We start from the raw sequence: 24,432 nt of genomic DNA on the forward strand, positions 1-24,432 counted from the left end.
ATGTTGGCCATTTAGAATTATGAGTAGCCAAGTCAGTTGATTGAGAGACAACTGAAAACTGTATTGAAGAGAGATGCACCAGATAAACTTTTTTCATTTTCAAAGTTTCTTCATTTCTCTCACCATACCCGATCCAGTTCCCAAGATTGAAGAGAGTAGACTACACTACTAGACCATGTGTGTTGTGGTTTTTCACTATGAGCTAAAAGGGTTTAAGAGGGTACTGTTGCAGAGCGAGTAGTCAATGTTGCATCATGCGAGTACCATAAATTACATTTTTGGTCTCTTTACCCGAAAAACAGTGGGACACAGACCATCATAATACATTGTAAACAAATGCCACGCTTTCTCTACATGCTGCTAGTTTTTTATTTTTTACATTGTACTACCATGGTTCATTTTTGTAGCATGTCACCACCATGGCATAATTTCATGCCATGGTAGTTTCCAAAAAAAACATGATAGTACCATGGCATTTTTTCATTGTACTAGCATGGTACATTTTTTGTAAGGGATTTACATTATCCCACCTCTGCTTATCTCCCTCCTCTCTCTCCCACCCTCTCAATTCATTTCAAAGGGCTTTGTTGGCATGGGAAACAAATGTTTACATCGCCAAAGCAAGTGAAATAGATAAACAAAAAGTGAAAAACAGTAAACATTACACTCACAAAAATTCCAAAGGAACATTTCAAATGCCATATTATAGCTATACACCATGTTGTAACAATGTGCAAATAGTTACAGTACAAAAGGGAAAATAAATAAACATATTTACAATGGTGTTTGTTCTTCACTGGTTGCCCTTTTCTTGTGGCAACAGGTCACAAATCTTGCTGCTGTGATGGCATACTGGTATTTCACCCAATAGACAAGAGTTTATCAAAATTTGATTTGTTTTCAAATTCTTTGTGGGTCTGTGTAATCTGAGGAAAATGTGGGTTTCTAATATGGTCTTACATTTGGCAGGAGGTTTCGAAGTGCAGCTCAGTTTCCACCTCGTTTTCTGGGGCAGTGTGCACATAGCCTGTCTTCTCTTGAGAGCCAGGTCTGCCTACGGCGGCCTCTATGCTCACTGAGTCTGTACATAGTCAGAGCATTCCTTAATTTTTGGGGGACTCTTCTCCAGGTTCATCTCTCTGTAGGTGATGACTTTTGTTACAGAAGGTTTGGGAATTTCTTCCTTTTAGGTGGTTGTAGAATTGAATGGCTCTTTTCTGGATTTTGATAATTAGTGGGTATCGGCTTAATTCTGCTCTGCATGTATTATTTGGTGTTTTACATTGTATGCAGAATTCTGCAAAAATATCCTTTGTGTAGTCTCCATTTTGTGAATTCTTGGTTGGTGAGCCAGACCCCAGATCTCACAATCATAAAGGGCAATGGGTTCTATAACTGATTCAAGTATTTTTAGCCAGATCCTATCTGTCTCAAACTTCTTCCATTTAAGGATGGAGGCCACTGTGTTCTTGGGGACCTTCAATGCTGCAGAAATGTTTTGGTACCCTTGCACAGATCTGTGCCTCGACACAATCCTGTCTCAGAGCTCTACGGACAATTCCTTTGACCTCATGGCTTGGTTTTTGCTCTGACATGCACAGTCAACTGTGGGACTTTATAGAGAACGACTACCTCATCTCTGTACCCCACACTTACAATTATGTTTACGGTCCCTCAGTCGAGCAGTGAATTTCAACAACCAGGGAGGTTTTGCAATGCCTTGCAAAGAAGGGCACCTATTGGTAGATGGGTATAAAACAAATATTTTTAAAAAGCAGACATTGAATATCCCTTTGAGCATGGTGAAGTTATTAATTACACTTTGGATGTTGTAGCAATACAGCCAGTCATTACAAAGATACAGGTGTCCTGCCCAACTCAGTAGCCGGAGAGGAACGAAACCGCTCAAGGATTTCACCATGAGGCCAATGGTAACTTTTAAACAGTTATTTTAATAGCTGTGATAGGATAAAACTGAGGATGGATCAACAACATTGTAGTTTCTCCACAATACTTAACTAACTGACAGAGTGAAAAGAAGAAAGCTTGTACAGAATACAAATATTCCAAAACATGCATCCTATTTGCAACAAGGCTAAAGTAATACTGCAAGAAATTTGGCATATCAATTCACTTTTTGTCCTGAATACAAAGTGTTATGTGTTGTGTTGGATTTGCCCCAAACATTACTGAGTACCACTCCTCATATTCTCAAGCATAGTGATGGCTGCATCATGTTATGGTCATGCTTGTAATCATTTAGGACTGGGGAGTTTTTCAGGATAAAAAAGAAGAAGAAACTAATGGTGCTAAGCACAGGCAAAATCAGAGGAAACCTGATTCAGTCTGCTTTCCACCAGACACTGGAAGATTAATTCACCTTTCAGCAGGACAATAACCTAAAAAAGAAGGCCAAATCTACACTGGAGTTGATAACCAAGAAGACAGTGAATGTTGTTGAGTGGTCAAGTTACAGTTTTGACTTAAATCTACTTGGAAATCTATGGCAAGACCTTAAAATGGTTGTCTAGAATTTAACAACAACCAATTTGACAGGGCTTGATGAAATTTGAAAATAATAAATGGGCAAATTTTGCACAATCCTGGTGTGGAAAGCTCTTTAAAGACTCACAGTTATAATCACTTACGAGCTTTTCCCAATGATGCAGATAATAATACAAATAAATTAGTAACAAATGGAATAAAATACACAAGAATGGAGTTCTACAGGGACTACCAGTATAAGATCAATGTGCAGGGGTACGAGGTAATTAAGGTGGACATGTACATGAAGCCAGGATAAATTGGCTAGGCATCAGGATAAATTATAATAAAAGTAAAATAATGAACAGTTGCAGCAGCATATATGTGTTGTGTCGGTATGCTTTGTGTACGTATGTAGTGTATGCGAATGTGTGTGGATTTTGTGTGAGAGTAGTGTGTTTACAGTATATACTGTAGTTTTGCGAGTCATGCAGGATAGAGTCAATGCAGATAGTTAATTAAATGGTTACCCGGACTATTTAGCAGTCTTAGAGAAAGGAAAGGGAAAGGGGATACCTAGTCAGCTGCACAACAATGCATTAAACCACCTCTGAATCAGAGTGGTGCTGGGGGCTTGCTTAATCGACGTCCACATCATTGGCTCCCGGGGAGCAGTTGTTGTTGGGGGTTAACTACCTTTGCTCAAGGGCAGAACAGCAGATTTTTCCACCTTGCCGGCTTGGGCATTCAAACCATTGACCTTTCGGTTACTGGTACAACTCTATTAAATGCTAGGCAACCTGCCGCCCCTCTAGGCTTACGGCTTTTTAGCCGTCTTATGGCTTGGGGGTGGAAGCTGTCTCGGAGTATGTTGGTCCAAGAGCCGATGCTCCAGTACTGTTTACCGGACAGTAACAGAGTGAACACTCTATGGCTTGGGTGGCAGTAGTCTTGGGCAATTTTTCAGGCCTTCCTCTGACACCACCTGATATAGAGGTCCTGGATGGTGGGGAGTTTGGCCTCAGTGATGTACTAGGCTGTCCGCACCACCCTCTGTAGCGCTTTGCCATCGAGGGCGGTGCATTTGCCATACCAAGCAGTGATGCAGCCAGTCAAGATGCTCTCGATGGTGTAGCTGTATAATTTTTTGAGGATGCTAAATCTTTGCAGTATCCTGAGGGGGAAGAGGCGCTGTTATGCCCTATTCACGACTGTGCAGGTGAGTGTGGACCTTGTTAAGTCCTTAATGATGTGGATGCCAAGGAACTTGGATCTCTCAACCTGCTCCACTACAGCCCTGTCAATGCGGATGGGGGCGTGCTCTCCCCTCTTTCTCCTGTAGTCCATGATCAGCTCCTTGATCTTACTGATGTAGAGGTTGTTGTCCTGGCACCACACTGCTAATTCTCTGACCTCCTTGTAGGCTGTCTCGTCACCATCCGTGATCAGGCCTACCACTGTTGTGTCGTCGTCAGCAAACATGATAGTGTTGGAGTCGTGCGTAGCCACACAGTCGTGGGTGAGCAGGGAGTACAGGAGGGGGCTTAATCACACACCCGTGGGGCCCCAAGTTGAGGGTCAGTGTGGCATAGGTGTTGTTGCCTTCCCTCACCCTGACGGGCCGGCCCCAGGTGAAGACCAGTATCCAGTTGCAGAGGGGACTATAGTGTTTTTAACGCTGAGCAGTGTGAAGTGCAATTTAGATTGTGTCATCTGTGGATCTGTTAGGGCGGAATACGAATTCGCGTGGGTCCAGAGTATCTGGGATGATTGTGTGTCATGACCATTTTTTAAAAGCACTTCATAATTACAGATGTGTTCTACAGGGCAATAGTCATTTATGCAGGTTACCTTGGGAGTTATTGTGAACAGGGACAATGGTGGTCAGTTTGAAACATGTTGGGATTACAGACTGGGACATGAAGAGATTGAAAATGTCAGTGAAAACACTTGTCAGCCGGTCTATGCATGCTTTGAGATTGGAACAATGGGCTTTCACGCAAGACTCAATGTTGTATTCCTCGAAGTCAGCATAAAAGGCATTTGGCTCGTTTGGGAGTTGAGCATCATTGGGCATCTCACGGCTTGGTTTCCCTTTTTCAAGGAGCGGGACTCTAACCCGGAAGCTTATAAGATATCGCGCTATGCCCTCCGACAAACCATGAAACAGGCCAAGGGTCAATACAGGACTAAGATTGAATCCTACTACACCGGCTCCGACGCTCATCGAAGGGCTTGCAAACTATTACAGACTACAAAGGGAAGCACAGCCGCGAGCTGCCCAGTGACACGAGCCTACCAGACAAGTTATATTACTTCTATGCTCGCTTCGAGGCAAGTAACACTAAAACATGCATGAGAGCATCAGCTGTTCCGGACAATTGTGTGATCAAGTGTCTTCACTGACATTTTCAACCTGTCCCTGACTAAGTCTAATACCAACATGTTTCAAGCAGACCACCATAGTCCCTGTGCCCAAGAACACCAAGGTAACCTGCCTAAATGACATCCGACCCGTAGCACTCACTTCTGTCGCCATGAAGTGCTTTGAAAGGCTGGTCATGGCTCACATTAACACCATTATCCCAGAAACTCTAGACCAACTCCAATTTGCATACTGCCCCAAAAGATCCCTTTCCCACCAGGACAAAAGGAACACCTATGTGAGAATGCTATTCATTGACTACAGCTCAGCGTTCAACAACATAGTGCCCTGAAAGCTCATCACTAAGCTAAGGACCCTGCGACTAAACGCCTCCCTCTGCAACTGGATCCTGGACTTCCTGATGGGCCGCCCCCAGGTGGTAAGGGTGGGTAACATCCGCCATGCTGATCCTCAACACGGGGGCCCCATAGGGGTGCTTGCTCAGTCCCCTCCTGTACTCCCTGAGCTTCCTGCCATCCAGGACCTCTATACCAGGCAGTGTCAGAAGGCCCTAAAAATTGTCAAAGACTCCAGCCACCCTAGTCATAGACTGTTCTCTCTGCTCAAGCACAGCAAGAGGTACCGGAGCACCAAGTCTAAGTATCCAAAAGGCTTAAAACAACTTCTTCAGGATCTGTGGGTCCCCTGCGGGACTGTTGAGCTAACGTAGGCTAATGCGATTAGTATGAGGTTGTAAGTAACAGGAAAATTTCCCAGGACATAGACATATATGATAAGCAAAAGGCTTAAATTCTTGTTAACCAAACTGCACTGTTCAATTTACAGTAGCTATTACAGTGAAAGAATACCATGCTATTGTTTGAGGAGAGAGTGCACAGTTTTGAACATGAAGTTATTAATAAACCAATTAGGCACATTTGGGCAGTCCTGAAACATTTTCACCAAAATCCACTGCTGCCATCTAGTGGCCAAAATGTAAACGGCACCTGGGCTGGAATAATACATTATGGCCTTTCTCTTGCATTTCAAAGATGGCACAAAAAAAAATAAGTAGTTTTTTCTTTGTATTATCTTTTACCAGATCTAATGTGTTACATTCTCCTACATTCCTTTCACATTTCCACAAACTTCAAAGTGTTTCCTTTCAAAATGGTACCAATAAAATGCATATCCTTGCTACATGCAGTTAGATTTGAGTATGACATTTTAGGCAAACATTGAAAAAAAAGGGGCTGATCCTTAAGCCATAAGATTCCTGAAGAGCTAATCAAATGGCTACCCAGACTATCTGCACTGCACTGCCCCCCCCCCCCCCCCCCCTTTTACACTGCTGCTACTCTGTTTCATTATCTATGCATAATCACTAACTTTACCTACATGTACACATTACCTCTTACCTTGACTAACCGGTGCCCACGCACATTGACTCTGTACCAGTACCGCCTGTGTATATAGCTTCGCTATTATTTTACTGCTGCTCTTTAATCACTTGTTACTTTTCTTTTTTACACTTATTTTTCTTAAAACGGCATTGTTGGTTAAAAGGCTTGTAAGTAAGCATTTCACTGTAAGGTTGTCTCTGGCGCATGATTTGATTCAATTTTGAATTGCGATCTCCACCAAATCATAGAAACTGTCCAAACGAGACAGACAGCAAGTAGGTCTGGTTTTCATAGTAACATACAACTAACTAGCTAGCTAGCTAGCTAAGCTGCGAGGACGACAAAGTGAATGTATTGTTTCATATCAGTTCAAATGAAAGTGGTCTCATCTTTCATTTTGTCTAGTATAGCCATTTAGCTTAGATAGTTCTATACGTTCAATGCCAAGCTAACGACCGGTTTGGCTGGCAACGATGCCAATAGAATGAACAACAAGCGACCCTAGATTTGTGTTTGGGACTATATCTCGAGAATGGATGGAAATTATATGAATAAATTCATCAAAATAACATTGAATTAAAATAATGATTTACATATTTCCATAGGTTGGTAACCATTGTATTAAAGCGATAATGCCCTCAAAGCCAGGGTTTGGATGATATATTGGCACGGTTTGCTTGCCCGAGACGAATGCCAATATGTCCTCCAAACCACGGCTTTTTGGGCATTATCACTTAAATACACCTCTCCCCAAGTCCATCATGGCACAGGTGCCACCACACTCCTGTCTCGTCTCCTTCTCCCTCCTTCCCGATATGCTGCCAGCTGCAACCACTTTTTCATGACAGACTCCACATCGCTTTCGGATGCTTTAGATGTTAACGGATTCTTCCGGACAACAGCTAATGAACAAGAACACAAGTAGTCGCAAAGATGTGAAAATTTAATTGCAACAGGGTGAATTGAATACTTTCAAATGTCATGGTATTTGCATTGCAGGAAGCCATTTGTGTCATGAGACACATAAGAAATCCTTACCAATCAAAACGTCTCTCAGTCGAAGACCTCCAAGAGAAATTTTCCTATTCACCCCTCTCCAATTCATGTTTTTTGCCAGCGCATTGGAAATTGTGTGCCTCATTAAACGCCACACGACATCCTTCACGTCGCATCCCCCAACGAGGCTCAAGTGGTTAATCTAAAGGAAAAAAAAAACATTTGAATAATGTATCAATTGACAAACTTTAAGCCACAAGTGACTGCCGCTTTTCCCCAGGCGAGGGAAGCATATATGGTTAAGAAACTTGTATGCTCATTCTGATTAAGGTCTTTGGAGGTTGAAACGTCATGCTTTTATCCTACATAAAGTTGAAAAGTTTACTAGGGAGTGAGAGACACCCATTTTCCATTTCATAAAAAGTTTGTGGACATAAATCGTACTTTTTTTTTCTTCTTGCATATCTGAAAAATTATTTGAATCCCATGAACTCCCACTGAATCACTCTAAAAGAGCATTAGATAAAGTGGAATGAAACTCACCAGTTTAAGTTTGAAGTCAGCCCCCTGAAGATCGGTTTCCAGGCTCTGGAGACTTTGTTGATCCTTCAATGGCAGAAGGCCTCCTTCGATCGCATATTCTGCTCCATTCTGCTGTGCTGTTTGTAAGAGTCGTAGGATGAGGGTCTGTTGTTCCAGTATCATCTCTTGCTTGGTAAGCATTTCCCGAATTAGCACTGAAAGACATTTTAAAAGGGGCATTTCACTATAACACAATGAGGTGGACAAGAGTGCCCTTTTGCCCTCAGAACAGACTCAGTTCATCGGGGCATGAACTCTACAAGTTGTCGAATGTGTTCCACATGGATGGTGGCTCTTGTTGACTCCAATGGTTATCACAGTTACGTCAAGTTGGCTGGATGTCCATTGGGTGGTGGACCATTCTTCATATAAACGGAACTGTCAACTGTGATGAACCCAGCAGCGTTGCAGTTCTTGACACAAACCGGTGCGCCTGGCAGCTACCACCATACCCCGTTCAAAGGCACTTGCATTTTGTCTTGACCATTCAAACTTTGAAAGGCACAAATACACAACACGTCTCAAAATGTCTCAATGCTGCTTTTTTTTTTTTTTTTTACCTTCATCTACACTGATTGAAGTGGATTTAACAAGTGACATCAATAAGGGATCATAGCTTTCACCTGGTCAGTCTGTCATGGAAACAGCACGTTCTTAATGTTTTGTATACTCAGTGTATATTATCATATACAGTACCAGTCAAAAGTTGACACAGCTACTCATTCCAGGGTTTTTCTTTATTTTTACATTATACAATAGTGAAGACATCAAAACTATGAAATACACATAAGGAATCATGTAGTAACCAAAAAAAGTGTTAAACAAATCAAAATATATTGTATATTTGAGATTCTTCAAAGTAGCCACCTTTTTCCTTGATGACAGCTTTGCACACTCTTGGCATTCTCTCAATCAGCTTCATGATGTAGTCACCCAGAACGCATTTCAATTAACAAATGTTTCAAGAACTTTGAAAGAATCTTCAAGTGCAATTGCAAAAACTATCAAGCGCTATGATGAAACTGGCTCTCATGAGGACCGCCTTAGGAAAGGAAGATCCAGAGTTACCTCAGCTGCAGAAGATAAGTTCATTAGTTACCAGCCTCAAATTGCAGCCCAAATAAATGCTTCACAGCGTTCAAGTAACAGACATCTTAACATCAACTGTTCAGAGGAGACTGCATGAATCAGGCCTTCATGGTCGATTGCTGCAAAGAAACCATTACTAAAGGACACCAATAAGAATAAAAGTCTTGCTTGGGTCAAGAAACACAAGCAATGGACATTAGACCGGTGGAAATCTCTCCTTTGGTCTGGGTCCAAATTTGACATTTTTGGTTCCAACCGCCATGTCTTTGTGAGAGGCAGAGTAGGTGAACGGATCTCCGCCAGTGTATTTCCCACCGTGAAGCATGGAGGAAGAGATGTGATGGTGCTTTGCTGATGACACTGTGTGATTTATTTAGAATTCAAGGCACACTTAACCAGCATGGCTACCACAGCATTCTGCAGCGATACGCCATCCCATCTGGTTTGCGCTTAGTGGGACAATCATTTGTTTTTCAACAGGACAATGACCAAACACACTGCCAGGCTGTGTAAGGGCTATTTGACCAAAAACGAGAGTGAAGTGCTGCATCAGATGACCTGGCCTCCAATCACCCAACCTCAACCCAATTGAGATGGTTTGGGATGAGTTGGACCGCAGAGGGAAGGAAAAGCAGCCAACAAGTGCTCAGCATATGTGGGAACTCAAGATTGTTGGAAAAGCATTCCAGGTGAAGCTGGTTGAGAGAATGCCAAGAGTGTGCAAAGCTGTCAACAAGGCAATTGGTGGCTACTTTTAAGAAACACATATACACTGCTCAAAAAAATAAATGGAACACTTAAACAACACAATGTAACTCCAAGTCAATCACACTTCTGTGAATCAAACTGTCCACTTAGGAAGCAACACTGATTGACAATACATTTCACATGCTGTTGTGCAAATGGAATAGACAACAGGTGGAAATTATAGGCAATTAGCAAGACACCCCCAATAAAGGAGTGGTTCTGCAGGTGGGGAACACAGACCACTTCTCAGTTCCTAAGCTTCCTGGCTGATGTTTTGGTCACTTTTGAATGCTGGCGGTGCTTTCACTCTAGTGGTAGCATGAGACGGAGTCTACAACCCACACAAGTGGCTCAGGTAGTGCAGCTCATCCAGGATGGCACATCAATGCGAGCTGTGGCAAGAAGGTTTGCTGTGTCTGTCAGCGTAGTGTCCAGAGCATGGAGGCGCTACCAGGAGACAGGCCAGTACATCAGGAGACGTGGAGGAGGCCGTAGGAGGGCAACAACCCAGCAGCAGGACCGCTACCTCTGCCTTTGTGCAAGGAGGAGCACTGCCAGAGCCCTACAAAATGACCTCCAGCAGGCCACAAATGTGCATGTGTCTGCTCAAACGGTCAAAAACAGACTCCATGAGGGTGGTATGAGGGCCCGACGTCCACAGGTGGGGGTTGTGCTTACAGCCCAACACCGTGCAGGACGTTTGGCATTTGCCAGAGAACACCAAGATTGGCAAATTCGCCACTGGCGCCCTGTGCTCTTCACAGATGAAAGCAGGTTCACACTGAGCACGTGACAGAGTCTGGAGACGCCGTGGAGAACGTTCTGCTGCCTGCAACATCCTCCAGCATGACCGGTTTGGCGGTGGGTCAGTCATGGTGTGGGGTGGCATTTCTTTGGGGGGGCCGCATAGCCCTCCATGTGCTCGCCAGAGGTAGCCTGACTGCCATTAGGTACCGAGATGAGATCCTCAGACCCCTTGTGAGACCATATGCTGGTGCGGTTGGCCCTGGATTCCTCGTAATGCAAGACAATGCTAGACCTCATGTGGCTGGAGTGTGTCAGCAGTTCCTGCAAGAGGAAGGCATTGATGCTATGGACTGGCCCGCCCGTTCCCCAGACCTGAATCCAATTGAGCACATCTGGGACATCATGTCTCGCTCCATCCACCAACGCCACGTTGCACCACAGACTGTCCAGGAGTTGGCGGATGCTTTAGTCCAGGTCTGGGAGGAGATCTCTCAGGAGACCATCCGCCACCTCATCAGGAGCATGCCCAGGCGTTGTAGGGAGGTCATACAGGCACGTGGATGCCACAAACACTACTGAGCCTCATTTTGACTTGTTTTAAGGACATTACATCAAAGTTGGATCAGCCTGTAGTGTGGTTTTCCACTTTAATTTTGAGTGTGACTCCAAATCCAGACCTCCATGGGTTGATAAATTGGATTTCCATTGATTATTTGTGTGATTTTGTCAGCACATACAACTTTGTAAAGAAAAAAGTATTTAATAAGATTATTTCATTCATTCAGATCTAGGATGTGTTATTTTAGTGTTCCCTTTATTTTTTTGAGCAATATATTTTGATTTGTTTAACACTTTTTTGGTTACTACATGATTCCTTATGTGTCATTTCATAGTTTTGATGTCTTCACTATTATTCTATAAAGTAAAAATAAAGAAAAACCCTGGAATGAGTAGCTGTGTCAACTTTTGACTGGTACTGTATATGATAATATACACTGAGCATACAAAACATTAAGAACGTGCCGTTGTCTTCACTATTATTCTACAATGTATAAAATAGTAAAAATAAAGAAAAACCCTTGAATGAGTAGGTGTGGCCAATCTTTTGACTGGTACTGTATATATTACTTATTGCTGCTCACCAGAAGGAGGAGAGACAGGGTAGATGTGTTTATCCTCGGCAAACACCCAATTGTCCTGGTCAAGGCAGTGACTCTTGAGATTGGAGTGAGCTGTAATGCCCTTCTCAGCAGATGTATGCTTTCTAAGTTGATGTTTCCTCAGGTTTTTTTTGTTAAGCCACAAACTGCAGTTGCAACATTTGATTTTCCGCTTGACTGCAGGTCTCACAGCTGGACACGCTGAACCTGGACCTCTCGCCGATGCACTGGTTACATCTGGGGCTCTCGCCGATGCACTGGTTACATCTGGGGCTCTCGCCGATGCACTGGTTACATCTGGGGCTCTCGCCGATGCACTGGTTACATCTGGGGCTCTCGCCGATGCACTGGTTACATCTGGGGCTCTCGCCGTTGCACTGGTTACATCTGGGGATCTCGCTATTGAACCTGGGGCTCGATAACATACTGACTCACATTGTGGAATGTGTTTGGTAAAATCACTCCTATTTACATAGGTCTTGGGGCAATATGGGCAGTGGAAATGCTTTGCTTCTCTGCACTCCAGATGGCATATGAATATTGTGAACTCTGAAATGAATAAAACAAGCAAATCAACATCCAGGACCCAAACTACCTGGTTTATATAATCATGTGATGTTGACCGGTACTGAACTAGTCTAATTAATGAAAGCCATTATGCGGCTAGTATGCGTAGCTATGTGTAACATCACTGTACATGTGCTAACCTCTATGCAGCACAGCCTTCAATCTGTGCGACTCAATGTGTGTCAACACACTGGCATAGTCTCGGGGCTTGAAAATTGAGGGCTGGCAGAAGGGGCAATGATACAAGTGGTCCTTCTGGCACTGGGATAAAACCAAACGGCCATCTGCTGCTTTTCGCACTGTGATATGCTGTCAAACACAAACATAAATTACAAATAGTTTAGCAAGTCAGCGAACGTTATGTGCGTTGACAGCGAACAGTCGGTCACGGCAAACTGACTTTTCGGTGATGATAACAGTATAGTACCTAGTTAAGCTAAAATGCTACCAAAGTGCTATGTTAGCTAGCTAGCTCGGTAAATAGCCACGTTAATGTTAGACAGCAATAACATGATAGATAGTATACATATATCTAGCTAAGAAAAACTTAGATACCGGAAGCTACACCAAAGGCGTAACTCAAAGTGAAACGAAAAATGCAACCCTAACGTTAATTGAAATGCCTTACCATTATACCTAACCGCGACGAAGGCGCGTTCTAGCGGATCACGTCTGTCAAATCTGTCTTCTTCATCTTCTTCATTGGTATCGTCTGTTCGCACATTTTGTTTGTAATTGCCGCCACCTACTGTGCGGGAGTGTGTGGTAAATCACGTTAGTTTTTGTGCCTATGTCATAAAAATTTAACAAATAACACCACTGCATTCCACTACTTTGACCCTAACTGAACCTGGTCCCGTGCGGCTCAGTTGGTGTTTGCAACGCCAGGGTTGTGGGTTTGATTCCCACGGGGGACCAGTACGAAATATAAAGTATGTAATGTGTGCATTCACTACTGTAACTTGCTCTGGATAAGAGCGTCTGCTAAATGACAAAAAAATATTTAAAAAATGTACACCAGGCCGATGGGCTGGGAGGAAATGACTCTTTCGTTCAACATACGTTGTAATTCCTGACACCACAACATCTATTTCTGTGATTTACGTTCCTTTTCTGCGGTACAGTTGATAACCATGGCAATGAATGCTAAGAAGCCAACCTTACTGAAGCACAAATTGTATCACTCTGTATTGGCCTAGACCCGAAGGTCTACTACTCACCCTTGACTCATCATCCTCTACTCTCTTTGCTGCCTCAGCATACAACACCTTCTGTTCTACTCAGAATCTCCCTCCTGCACACTGCTACAAAATGACCATGAGCTTGGTATCTGAAACACCTTAGTGGGTTCGGCACAAAAGCTCTCACAGCATAACTGACATATCCTAACATGACTTTGTCAGGTAAAGACTCCGCTTTAAAACTCAAAAGGCAGACAGTGTCTTCTCAGTTTCACCACACTCACCACCGGGTCTGCGTCGCACCCAACAGCAGGTGTCACAGACACAGGGAATCTTCCATTTCAGTTGCTCCACCTCAACACTTAACACCACCCCAGTAATCCCTCCTTTCCAAGGCGCCCTGCTCCAGAGAGCAAAGCAACACACATCTTCCCTCTGCCCTCAGCACCTCTCCTTCTTCCTCACTGTCTATAACCACGTCTATCCATTAACCACGCTCATACCACACCTTCATCCACTGTATTGTTTGCAGAACACGCACTGGTGGCCTTTCTCCAATACCCAACTTCTGTTCCTTAGCCCAAATTACTAGTCTGGCTATCTCTGGCCTCTCCATCCTCACAAAACGTGGGCTACTCTGCATCTGAGTACTGCCTTTCAAATTGTGTTGCATTATGGGGATAAAACATTTCCGACTTGCGCCTTCAAGTCAACTGCAAGTTTCTCCAGTTGCTCTTCACCAACTTCATCCTGCAGCCATCACCTGCATTGTGGGAGGTTCAATTGTCAACAAATCATTAGGGTGTTTTTGTTTGACTCACACAAACGTGACCAAAGAGGTAACTGAAACAAGAAACAACTTTGCCTCAATACATGTATACAGTGGATATGTACAAATTAATGTGATGTGAGGCTCTCTCACCAATTGTTTGTACAATATACACACCTATATTTTCAGTTTGTGAGTGTATGATATGGGGGTTGGAGACATGTTTATTTTGACATTATAAAGAACAACTATTATAAACAATGGCAACACTACCATGTTGCACTGAGCCTTGCTGTTGGAAAACCACATCAGTGTCCAACTTTCGGCTGTCGTAAATACACCTCCCCGACTTCACTCTTCGACTTTCATCTACAGTTGGTTGCTTTTGCCTTACCATTCAAACGAGCCCAGAAACAGAAAGGGCACATTCTATGTTACAGACGACTTTAAAGGCAAGGCAAGACTGACTCATCTGCAAATCACCTTGCATCATAAATAACTACTCAATATTATTTGTAGATCAGTCAGTCAGTCACAATTAACCCAAGATACATCATGGTCTTGATGATCTCAAACACGGCTAACGACACAGCAGCCCAAGCAGCCATGCAAAACGGTCTTGAGTGTCAACAAATGTGGCAACAAATCTTCCCAATTAGCTGTTCGCTTTCCATACATCCACTTGTGTTGATCAATGACGGCAAATGAGGGTGTTGAAAACAAAAGTGGCATAATTCTTACACTCTGACGCTCATTTGATGTGGCAAGGCTTGAAAACTATTACGGAATACAAAGGGAAACCCAGCTGCGAGCTGCCCAGTGAAGCGAGCCTACCAGATGAGCTAAATGCCTTCAGTATTCACTTCGAGGCAAGCAACACTGAAGCAGGCATGAGTGCATCAGCTGTTCCAGATGACTGTGTGATCACGCTCTCCAGGTCAACATTCACAAAGCCGCGAGGCCAGACCGATTACCAGGACATGTACTCAAAGCATGCGCGGACAAACTGGCAAGTGTCTTCACTGACATTTTCAACCTCTCCCTGACCGAGTCTGTAATACCTACATGTTTCAAAAAGACCACCATAGTCCCTGTGCCCAAGAAAGCAAAGGTAACCTGACTAAATGATTACCGACCCGTAGCACTCGTCGGAAGTCATGAAGTACTTTGGAAAGGCTGGTCATGGCTAACATCAACACCATCATGCTGGAAACCCTAGACCTACTCCAATTCGCATAGTGCCCCAACAGATCCACAGATGATGCAATCTCAATTGCACTCCACACTGCCCTTTCCCACCTGGACAAAAGGAACACCTATGTGAGAATGCTGTTCATTGACTACAGCTCAGCGTTCAACACCATAGTACCCACAAACCTCATCACTAAGCTAAGAACCCTGGGACTAAACACATCCCTCTGCAACTGGATCCTGGACTTCCTGACGGGCCGCCCCCAGGTTGTAAGGGTAGGCAACAACACATCTGCCACGCTGATCATCAATACTGGGGCCCCTCAGGGGTGCGTGCTTAGTCCCCTCCTGTACTCACTGTTCACCTACGAATGCGTGGCCAAGCACGACTCCAACACCATCATTAAGTTTGCTGACGACACAACAGTGGTAGGCCTGATCACTGACAACAATGAGACAGTCTATAGGGAGGAGGTCAGAGACCTGGAAGTGTGGTGCCAGGACTACAACCTCTCCCTCAATGTGAACAAGACAAAGAGCTGATCGTGGGCTACAGGAAAAGAAGCGCTGAACAGGACCCCATTAACATCGACGGGGCTGAAGTGGAGCGGGTCGAGAGTTTCACGCTCCATGGTGTCCACAACACTAACAAACTATCGTTGTCCAAACACACCAAAACAGTTGTGAAGAGGGCACGACAACACATTTTCCCCCTCAGGAGACTGAAAAGATTTGGCATGGGTCCCCAGATCCTCATGAGGTTCTACAGGTACACCATCGAGAGCATCCTGATCGGTTGCATCACCACCTGGTATGGCAACTGCTCGGCATCTGACCGTAAGGCACTACAGAGGGTAGTGCATATGCCCCAGTACATCACTGGGGCCTAGTTTCCTGACATCCATGACCTATATGCTAGGCATTGTCAGATGAAGTCCCAAATGATGAAGTCCCAAAAAATTGTCATGGCCACCTCGATTATTTACAATGACACCCCCACCCTTTGTTTTTTTATCATGCTGCTACTCGCTGTTTATTATATAGGCATAGTCACTTTACAAATTACCTCAACTAACCTGTACCCCCGCACATTGACTCGGTACCGGTACCCCCTCTATATAGCCTCACTATTGTTTTATAATTTTCTTATGTTACTTTTTGATTTTATTAAACATTTTTACTTTAGTTTATTTACTAAATATTTTCTTAACTCTATTTCTTGAACTGCATTGTTGTCTAAGGCCTTGTAAGTAAGCATTTCACAGTAAGGTTGTTGGATTTGGCGCATGTGACAAATAACATTTGATTTGATTTAGTAATTAGTAGGATTCTGTGTTTTCCCAAGCAAGTGATTGCTTTTGATAAACATGCTTTATCTGCCTTTCCAATTAAAACTAGTTTGAAAATGTACACATTTATTTTATGGAAAAGAGCCTTGTTTTTATTTATTTTTACCCCTTTTTTGTCCCCAATTTCATGGTATCCAATTGGTAGTAGTTACAGTCTTGTCTCATCGCTGCAACTCCTGTACAGACTCGGGAGAGGCGAAGGTCGAGAGCCATGCGTCCTCGGAAACACAACCCAACCAAGCCACACTGCTTCTTGACACAATGCCCATCCAACCCGGAAGCCAGCCGCACCAATGTGTCGGAGGAAACACCGTACACCTGGCAACCTGGTCAGCGTGCACTGCACCCGGCCCGCCACAGGAGTCACTAGTGCGCGATGAGACAAGGATACCCCTGCCGTCCAAACCCTCCCTAACCCGGACGACGCTGGGCCATTTGTGCGCCGCCCCATGGGCCTCCCAGTCGCGGCCGGCTGCGACAGAGCCTGGACTCAAACCCAGAATCTCTGGTGGCACAGCTAGGACTGCGATGCAGTGCCTTAGACCACTGCGCCACCCGGGAGGCCCGAAAAGAGCCTTGTTGACAACATGACCGAGCTGCTCAAATTACTGTTAATCATGTGGCATCATGTTGTGGGGGTGCTTTGCTGCAGGAGGGACTGGTGCACTTCACAAAATAGATGGCATCATGAGGCAGGAAAATTATGTGGATATATTGAAGCAACATCTCAAGACAGTCAGGAAGTTAAAGCTTGGTCGCAAATGGGTCTTCCAAATTGACAATGACGCCAAGCATACTTCCAAAGTTGTGGCAAAATGGCTTAAGGACAACAAAGTCAAGGTATTGAAGTAGCCATCACAAAGCCCTGACCTCAATTCCATAGAAAATGTGTGGGCAGAACTGAAAAAGTGTGGGCGAGCAAGGAAGCCTACAAACCTGACTCAGTTACACCAGCTCTGTAAGGAGGAATGGGCCACCTGCTGGGTGAATGGAGAAAAATAAGAAAGTCTGTCATCCTGTTGTTTTTTGATAAAGAGCACTTACCTACGAATGTGAAGCTTGGTTATGTAAGATACGCTGTAAGAGCTTTCGTCCCCCAAACCACTGCAGTGTAAAAATTGTCAAGGATTTGTCCATGTTTCAAGTGTGTGCAGACGGACGGAGTATACTGAAGAACAATGTACAGCAAGACAACGGTGTTTCAATTGTGATGGGAATCATGAGTTCCTGGAGTGCCCTGTAAGGGTGAAGGACATTGAGATGGCTAAAGTTAGAGCGGTCAATCGAATCTCCTATGCGGAGGCGATTTAAACAAGTGACACTCGTGAAAATATGGTAATGGATGGACCACAGCCTGAAGAAATGTTTGCTGGCATTCAAAATAAAATAAATTGTTATTGGTCACATACACATATTTAGCAGATGTTATTGCGGGTGTCGCAAAATGCTTGTGTTCCTAGCTCCAACAGTGCAGTAGTATCTAACAATTCACAACAATACAAAAATCTAAAAGTAAAAGAATGGAATTAAGAAATATATAAATATTAGGACGAGCAATGTCAGAGTGGCATTGACTTAATACAGTAGAATACAATACATTATATACATATGAGATGAGTAAAGCAGTATGTAAACATTATTAAAGTGACTAGTGTTCCATTATTAAAATGGCCAGTGATTCCATGTCTTTGTATATGGGGCAGCAGCCGCTAAGGTGCAGGGTTGAGTAGCTGGGTGGTAGCCGGCTTGTGATGGGTATTTAACAGTCTGATGGTCTTGAGATAGAAGCTGTTTTTCAGCCTCTCGGTCCCAGCTTTGATGCCCCTATACTGACCTCGCCTTCTGGATGATAGCGGGGTGAACAGGCCGGGGCTCGGGTGGTTGATGTCCTTGATAATCTTTTTGGCCTTTCTGTGACATCGGGTGCTGTTGGTGTTCTGGAGGGCAGGCAGTGTACCCCGGTGATGCGTTGGGCAGACCGTACCACCCTCTGGAGAGCCCTGTGGTTGCAGGTGGTGCAGTTGCCGTACCAGGCGGTGATACAGCCCGACAGGATGCTCTCAATTGTGCATCTGTAAAAGTTTCTGAGGGTCTTCGGGGCCAAGCCGAATTTCTTCAGCCGCTGTTGCGCCTTCTTCACCACACTGTCTGTGTGGGTGGACCATTTCAGATTGTCAGTGATGTGTACGCCGAGGAACTTGAAGCTTTCCACCTTCTCCACTTCGGTCCCGTCGATGTGGATTGTGGCGTGCTCCCTCTGCTGTTTCCTGAAGTCCACGATCAGCTCCTTCATTTTGTTGTCGTTGAGGGAGAGGTTATTTTCCTGGCACCACTCCGCCAGGGCCTTCACTTCCTCCCTGTAGGCTGTTTCGTCATTGTTGGTAATCAGACCTACTACTGTTGTGTCGTCTGCAAACTTGATGATTGAGTTGGAGGTGTGCATGGCCACGCAGTCATGGGTAAACAGGGAGTACAGGAGGGGGCTGAGCACGCACCGTTATGGGGCCCCAGTGTTGAGGATCAACGAAGTGGAGGTGTTGTTTCCTACCTTCACCACTGGGGGCTGCCCATCAGGAAGTCCAGCACCCAGTTGCACAGGGTGGCGTTCAGACCCAGGTCCCCGAGCTTAATGATGAGCTTGGAGGGTACTATGGTGTTGAAGACTGAGCTATAATCAATGAACAGCATTCTGACGTTGGTATTCCTCTTGTCCCGATGGAATAGGGCAGTGTGCAGTGCGATGGCGATTGCATTGTCTGTGGATCTATTGGAGTGGTAAGCAAATTGAAGTTGGTCTCAGGTGTCAGGTAAGGTAGAGGTAATATGATCTTTAACTAGCCTCTCAAGCACTTCATGATGACAGAAGTGAGTGCTACAGGGCGATAGTAATTTAGTTCAGTTACGTTTGCTTTCTTTGGTACAGGAACAATGGTGGACATCTTGCAGCAAGTGGAGACAGCAGACTGGGATAGGGAGAGATTGAACAGGTCTGTTAATACTCCAGCCAGCTGGTCTGCGCATGCTCTGAGGACGTGGCTAGGGATGCGGTCGGGGCTTTGTGAGGGTTAACACGCTTAAATGTCTTACTCATGTCGGCCACAGAGAACGAGAGCCCACAGTCCTTGGGAGCGGGCCGCATCGGTGGCACAGTGTTATCCTGGCGGGCAAAGAAGGTGTTTAGCTTGTCTGTGAAGTAAAAAAAAGTAAAAGAAACTGGACATTATTTTGTCTGTGGCATTAAAGTTTTTGGAAGGATTTTACATCTGAAGACTTGCAAGGGGTACTGGCACTGGAAGACGGCCTGCAGTCCCAGGCTCCCCTTGAGCCTGTGTAGGGATCAGCTCTGTTTTATTTTTAACCGAAAAGTTGTTTGATTAGATTTTTTGGGGTAGTAGTTGAGTAGTTTTTTTTGTTTAAGTTTTTTGTGAATTTTGTTTCTATGCCGCACACTAAATTGTGTGAACGACAATATACAGAAGAAGAAGAATGTTGAGTTGACACCCATGTTCTGGTAGCTAGTTGAGTTGCATTTACCCATGACTCCAGCCAGAAGGTGGTAGGAAAGACACATTTTTGTTTTGCAGGTTGTTGAAGAAGAAGCATATCCGTTCGCCATATTGCAGTGATACAGCGATATTTCCCACTTGTCTTTGGGAAGCTGAAGACTTTGCGTTTCCTTGTTAACACAATGTTTGCGACACAAGTTTATGGAGATAATGGGAAAATGAAGGAATATCACTATACTGGACCAGTAGAGCACCGATTCTCTCCATATTCATTTAACGGAGGGTAAGCATCAATATCCAACTAGCTAGCTAGCAAATGTTAGCAAGTTAACGTTACCTAGCTAATGCTGTTGTGCAGTTAGAACGGACAGTGACTGAATATAAGTTAAGTGTCTGACTAAATGTGTCCATGAAGCAAAAAACTAACACTTAACTAATCGAGATCACTTTTAGCTAGTTACGTGAACAACAGACTTCGCTAGCTACATGTTTGGTTTCGATTTCAGTTAGCTAATTAGCATACGTTAACTATTATCTGACGCTAACAGTAGTTAGACTAGTTTCTTTATAGCTAGCTACTTATGCCACGGAGCTGATTAATGTTTTGCCAAGACGAACTTGTTTGTAAGGGAGCCTCAAAGTCTTAACAGTTTTTATTGTGCTTCCAGGACTGTGCTTGCTGTTGCCGGTGAAGACTTTGCCGTTGTGGCCTCAGACACCCGTCTGAGTGAAGGCTATTCAATCCACAGCCGTGACTCTCCAAAATGCTACAAGTTGTAAGTCAAGTACACACTACTGTATTTCCAAGGATGAGCGAAGGCACATTGTCAGATGGTGTGGTTTAACTCCACTAACTGGCTCACTATTTCTACGTTTAAACAGGCAGTCAAATTCGCCTCAAATCTTTTCACAAATTGGTCTTTTGACCTATCAGATCAGTTCTGAAAGAGCTTGCTGTGAAAATATCGGATGTGATTGGTCAAAATAGCAATTAGAGGGGAAAATATAATTAATTGGGCTGCCTGTCTAAACACAGCCTAAGTGACTCATCAATGTGTTATGTATTGACACAGATGAGAATATCTAAATGCAGTCTTGGTAAAACTAAATAATTTGAAATGGTGGAAATGGATTCTGCTTGTGAGCATCATAATACATTGGATGTAAATCAATATTCAATCACTAAATGCTGTTACTAATACAGTTTGTTTCATTTATCACAGGACAGATACAACTGTCATAGGATGCAGTGGATTCCATGGAGATTGCTTGACCCTTACTAAAATCATTGATGCAAGATTAAAGGTGAGATCATCTTGGGCTTGAGACTCAGTTTCACTTACATTCATAAATGTTACTTTAAAAATATTTTTCTAAGTTGAAAGTTATGGAATACTTCTGTACACTAAGTTAGCATTTGTAAATGTTTCATCTTCAAACAAATATTTGTAGATGTACAAGCACTCCAACAACAAATGCATGACAAGTGGAGCAATCGCGGCCATGCTGTCAACAATCCTGTACGGTAGAAGATTCTTCCCCTACTACGTTTACAACATCATCGGTGGCTTGGATGAGGAGGGTATGTCTCCTACTCTATTTCTGTTATTACTATAATCATAATGCTTGGTTCTTTTTGTGTAAGTTATTCACTGCATGTTTATTTTTATTTTATCCACTTCTAGTCCAATATGTATTACTCTCCTAACTGATTTGGATTGTTTTTGCTTTTCAGGTAAAGGAGCTGTTTATAGTTTTGACCCAGTGGGATCCTATCAGAGAGACACATACAAAGCTGGAGGCTCAGCGAGTGCTATGCTGCAACCTCTGCTTGACAACCAGGTAAAGAAACAAAGGGGCATAAGTTCAGCATCACTACCTTTTAAGGGCTTTGTTCCCCCTGAAGCGCCTCTGTCCAATGGATTGTACTGCAATCCGACAGCACAATATGACTTGAATGTTTCTATGTTTTAAATTAAAAAAAAAAAAATAATGTATTATTTGGCGGTTTCAAGGCAACTCTAGACATTCTAGTGGCCTAATCGATAGTGTATTGGTTCGGAACAAACCAGTTCTTGGTTTCTGTATAGCCCCTTATCGTCTTTGTCTTTATTCTTAATTTACAATCAGATTGGATTCAAGAACATGGAGGGTGTGCAGCACCTGCCCCTGAGCCAGGAGAAGGCTGTGCAGCTGGTCAAAGATGTCTTCATCTCTGCTGCTGAGAGAGATGTGTACACCGGGGACGCCCTCAGGATCTGCATAGTCACCAAGGATGGCATCAAAGAAGAGACATTCCCTCTCAGGAAGGACTGAACAACCTTTTCCCTGCCGCTGTCAACCTCCCACTTTTGTCTGTATTTTTCATATTTTGGACCTATCTCCTGCTTTTTACATTCTTGCTGAAGAACGATGTTCCCTGTAGTTCATTTTGTCAGTGTCCATTTTTATTAAACATTAAATGTTGAAAATGTATTTGATTACAATGGAGTATGAACTGTTAAGAAAAACCAACAAACACAGTGTATAAAACATTAGGGTCACCTTCCTAATATTGAGTTGCACCCTGTTTTGCCCTCAGAACAGGCTCAATTTGTTGAGGCATGCACTCTACAAGGTGTTGAAAGCGTTCCACAGGGATGCTGGCCCATGTTGACTCAATGCTTCCCAGAGTTGTGTCAAGTTGGCTGGAAAGTCCTTTGGGTGGGGGACCATTCTTGATATGGATAGGAAACTGTTGTGTGGAAACCCTGCAGCGCTGTAGTTCTTGAAACACTCAAACCAGTGCACATGGCACCTACTACAATACCCCAGTTCAAAGGCACTTAATATTTTGAATGGGGCACAATCCATGTCTCAAAGCTTAAAAATCCTTCATTAACCTGTCTCCCCTCATCTACACCAGGGCTGCCCAACACTCTTCATGGAGATCTGCTGTCCTGTGGGTTTTCAACCCAACCCTAATTTAACACACCTGATTCTACTAATTAGCTGCTCAACAAGACCTTAACTGGCTGAATCAGATATGCTAAATTAGGGTTGGACTGAACCTACAGGACAGTAGATTTCCAGGAAGAGGGTTGGGCAGCCCTGATCTACACTGAAGTGGATATAACAGTTGACATCATAGCTTTCACTTGGTCAGTCTGTCATGGAAAGAGCAGGTGTTCCTAATGTTTTGTACACAGTGTATATGCCATCGGTCCAATGATTGGAAGTGTCTCCTTAGAGAGTTGGTTAAGGCTCACAATAATACTTTTTGCCAAATAGGGGTGTTTACAACTGTAGAGATGGAGTTTGGCCATTCAGAACTGGATCCACAACCCCACTGTGCCATAACTGTCCAGACCTATTTGTGGTAATAAGGCAGTATTCTTTCATATGTAAGTCCTCTCAAAGAGGTGTACTTCACACTAAAACCCCTATGCAGCCAGGGGAATGCTTCTGACAAAGAACAGAAACCAGGGATTATCCTTCTGCTGCCACCAATGTAATTATTGAGGGGCAACTGCAGAAGTAGGGGTTGAACCAGTGACCCTGTGGATCAAGGCATGTGCACCACAACCTATGCCATAAAAGCAGAAATCCTATCTAAGCATGCTCAGGCCAGGAAGACTACACATGGGTCAGGATAAAGATGAGTCTGACAGGAGTGAAGTTTTTTGAAAAAGTGTAACCTTGCTGTTTGGCTGACCCATTTGTGGTTTCAGGGTGGGTGAAAACAGTTGGCTGCTGTGGAATCGGTGAGGGGAACCAGAAGTGGTCTTGTGATGATTGTGTTTCTGCTGGTCAGAGGGAGCAGGTGCTCTGTGTTAAACGAATGGGGGCAAGAGACGTGAATAGTTTTGCTCTCAAGAAAAGGGTGCCATTAAAAGGAGTGATTACTGGGGTAGCGGTAAATGTGAAAGCTGACCAACCGAATGGGAAGATTCCCGGTGTTTGTGATGCTTGTCGTTTGGTGTGACGCAGACCGGGTGATGTGAGTGGAGAAAGAGTCATTGTCTGTTCTTTTGAGTTTTGATGTTGAGTCTTTGCCTGACAAAAGTTTTGTTATGAGAAATATAAGTTATCCTGTACGAGCGTTTGTACCAAATACATTATGCTGTTACAGGTGTCAAGCTTATGGGCATGTGGCAGCAGTGTTAAGGAGGGAGGTACCTAGGTGTGCAGAAGGGCATGAGACAAAGGAATGTATAGCATTGGGGAAAGTAGTGGTGATGGTTAATTGTAGGGGTGCCCACGGGGCTGGGGATCAGAAATGTCCCGTGCGAGAGGCAGGTTGAGGTTTCCCGGGTT

At 43.9% G+C, this 24,432-nt stretch overlaps 1 protein-coding gene and 1 long non-coding RNA gene across 2 annotated transcripts; one reads left to right on the top strand and one right to left on the bottom strand.

Moving 5' to 3' along the window:
• Positions 1-1,932: 1,932 nt before the first annotated feature.
• LOC106589651 (uncharacterized) lies at positions 1,933-12,899 on the bottom strand. Its single transcript, XR_014383040.1, has 6 exons — positions 12,769-12,899; positions 12,281-12,449; positions 11,556-12,122; positions 7,792-7,985; positions 7,291-7,450; positions 1,933-7,154 (listed from the first exon to the last, which is right to left on the bottom strand). It is a non-coding gene; the product is annotated as an uncharacterized LOC106589651 (long non-coding RNA).
• A 7,297-nt stretch (positions 12,900-20,196) lies between these two features.
• LOC106589654 (proteasome subunit beta type-1) lies at positions 20,197-22,611 on the top strand. Its single transcript, XM_014179894.3, has 6 exons — positions 20,197-20,419; positions 20,805-20,912; positions 21,360-21,441; positions 21,589-21,718; positions 21,872-21,978; positions 22,267-22,611. Exons 1-6 carry the CDS (start codon positions 20,319-20,321, stop codon positions 22,450-22,452), a joined length of 714 nt encoding a protein of 237 aa, XP_014035369.1. The 5' UTR covers positions 20,197-20,318; the 3' UTR covers positions 22,453-22,611.
• Positions 22,612-24,432: the final 1,821 nt, after the last annotated feature.

The sequence above is a fragment of the Salmo salar genome, chromosome 28 (assembly GCF_965601325.2).
Source record: "Salmo salar chromosome 28, fSalSal1, whole genome shotgun sequence".
Lineage (NCBI taxonomy): Eukaryota > Metazoa > Chordata > Actinopteri > Salmoniformes > Salmonidae > Salmo > Salmo salar.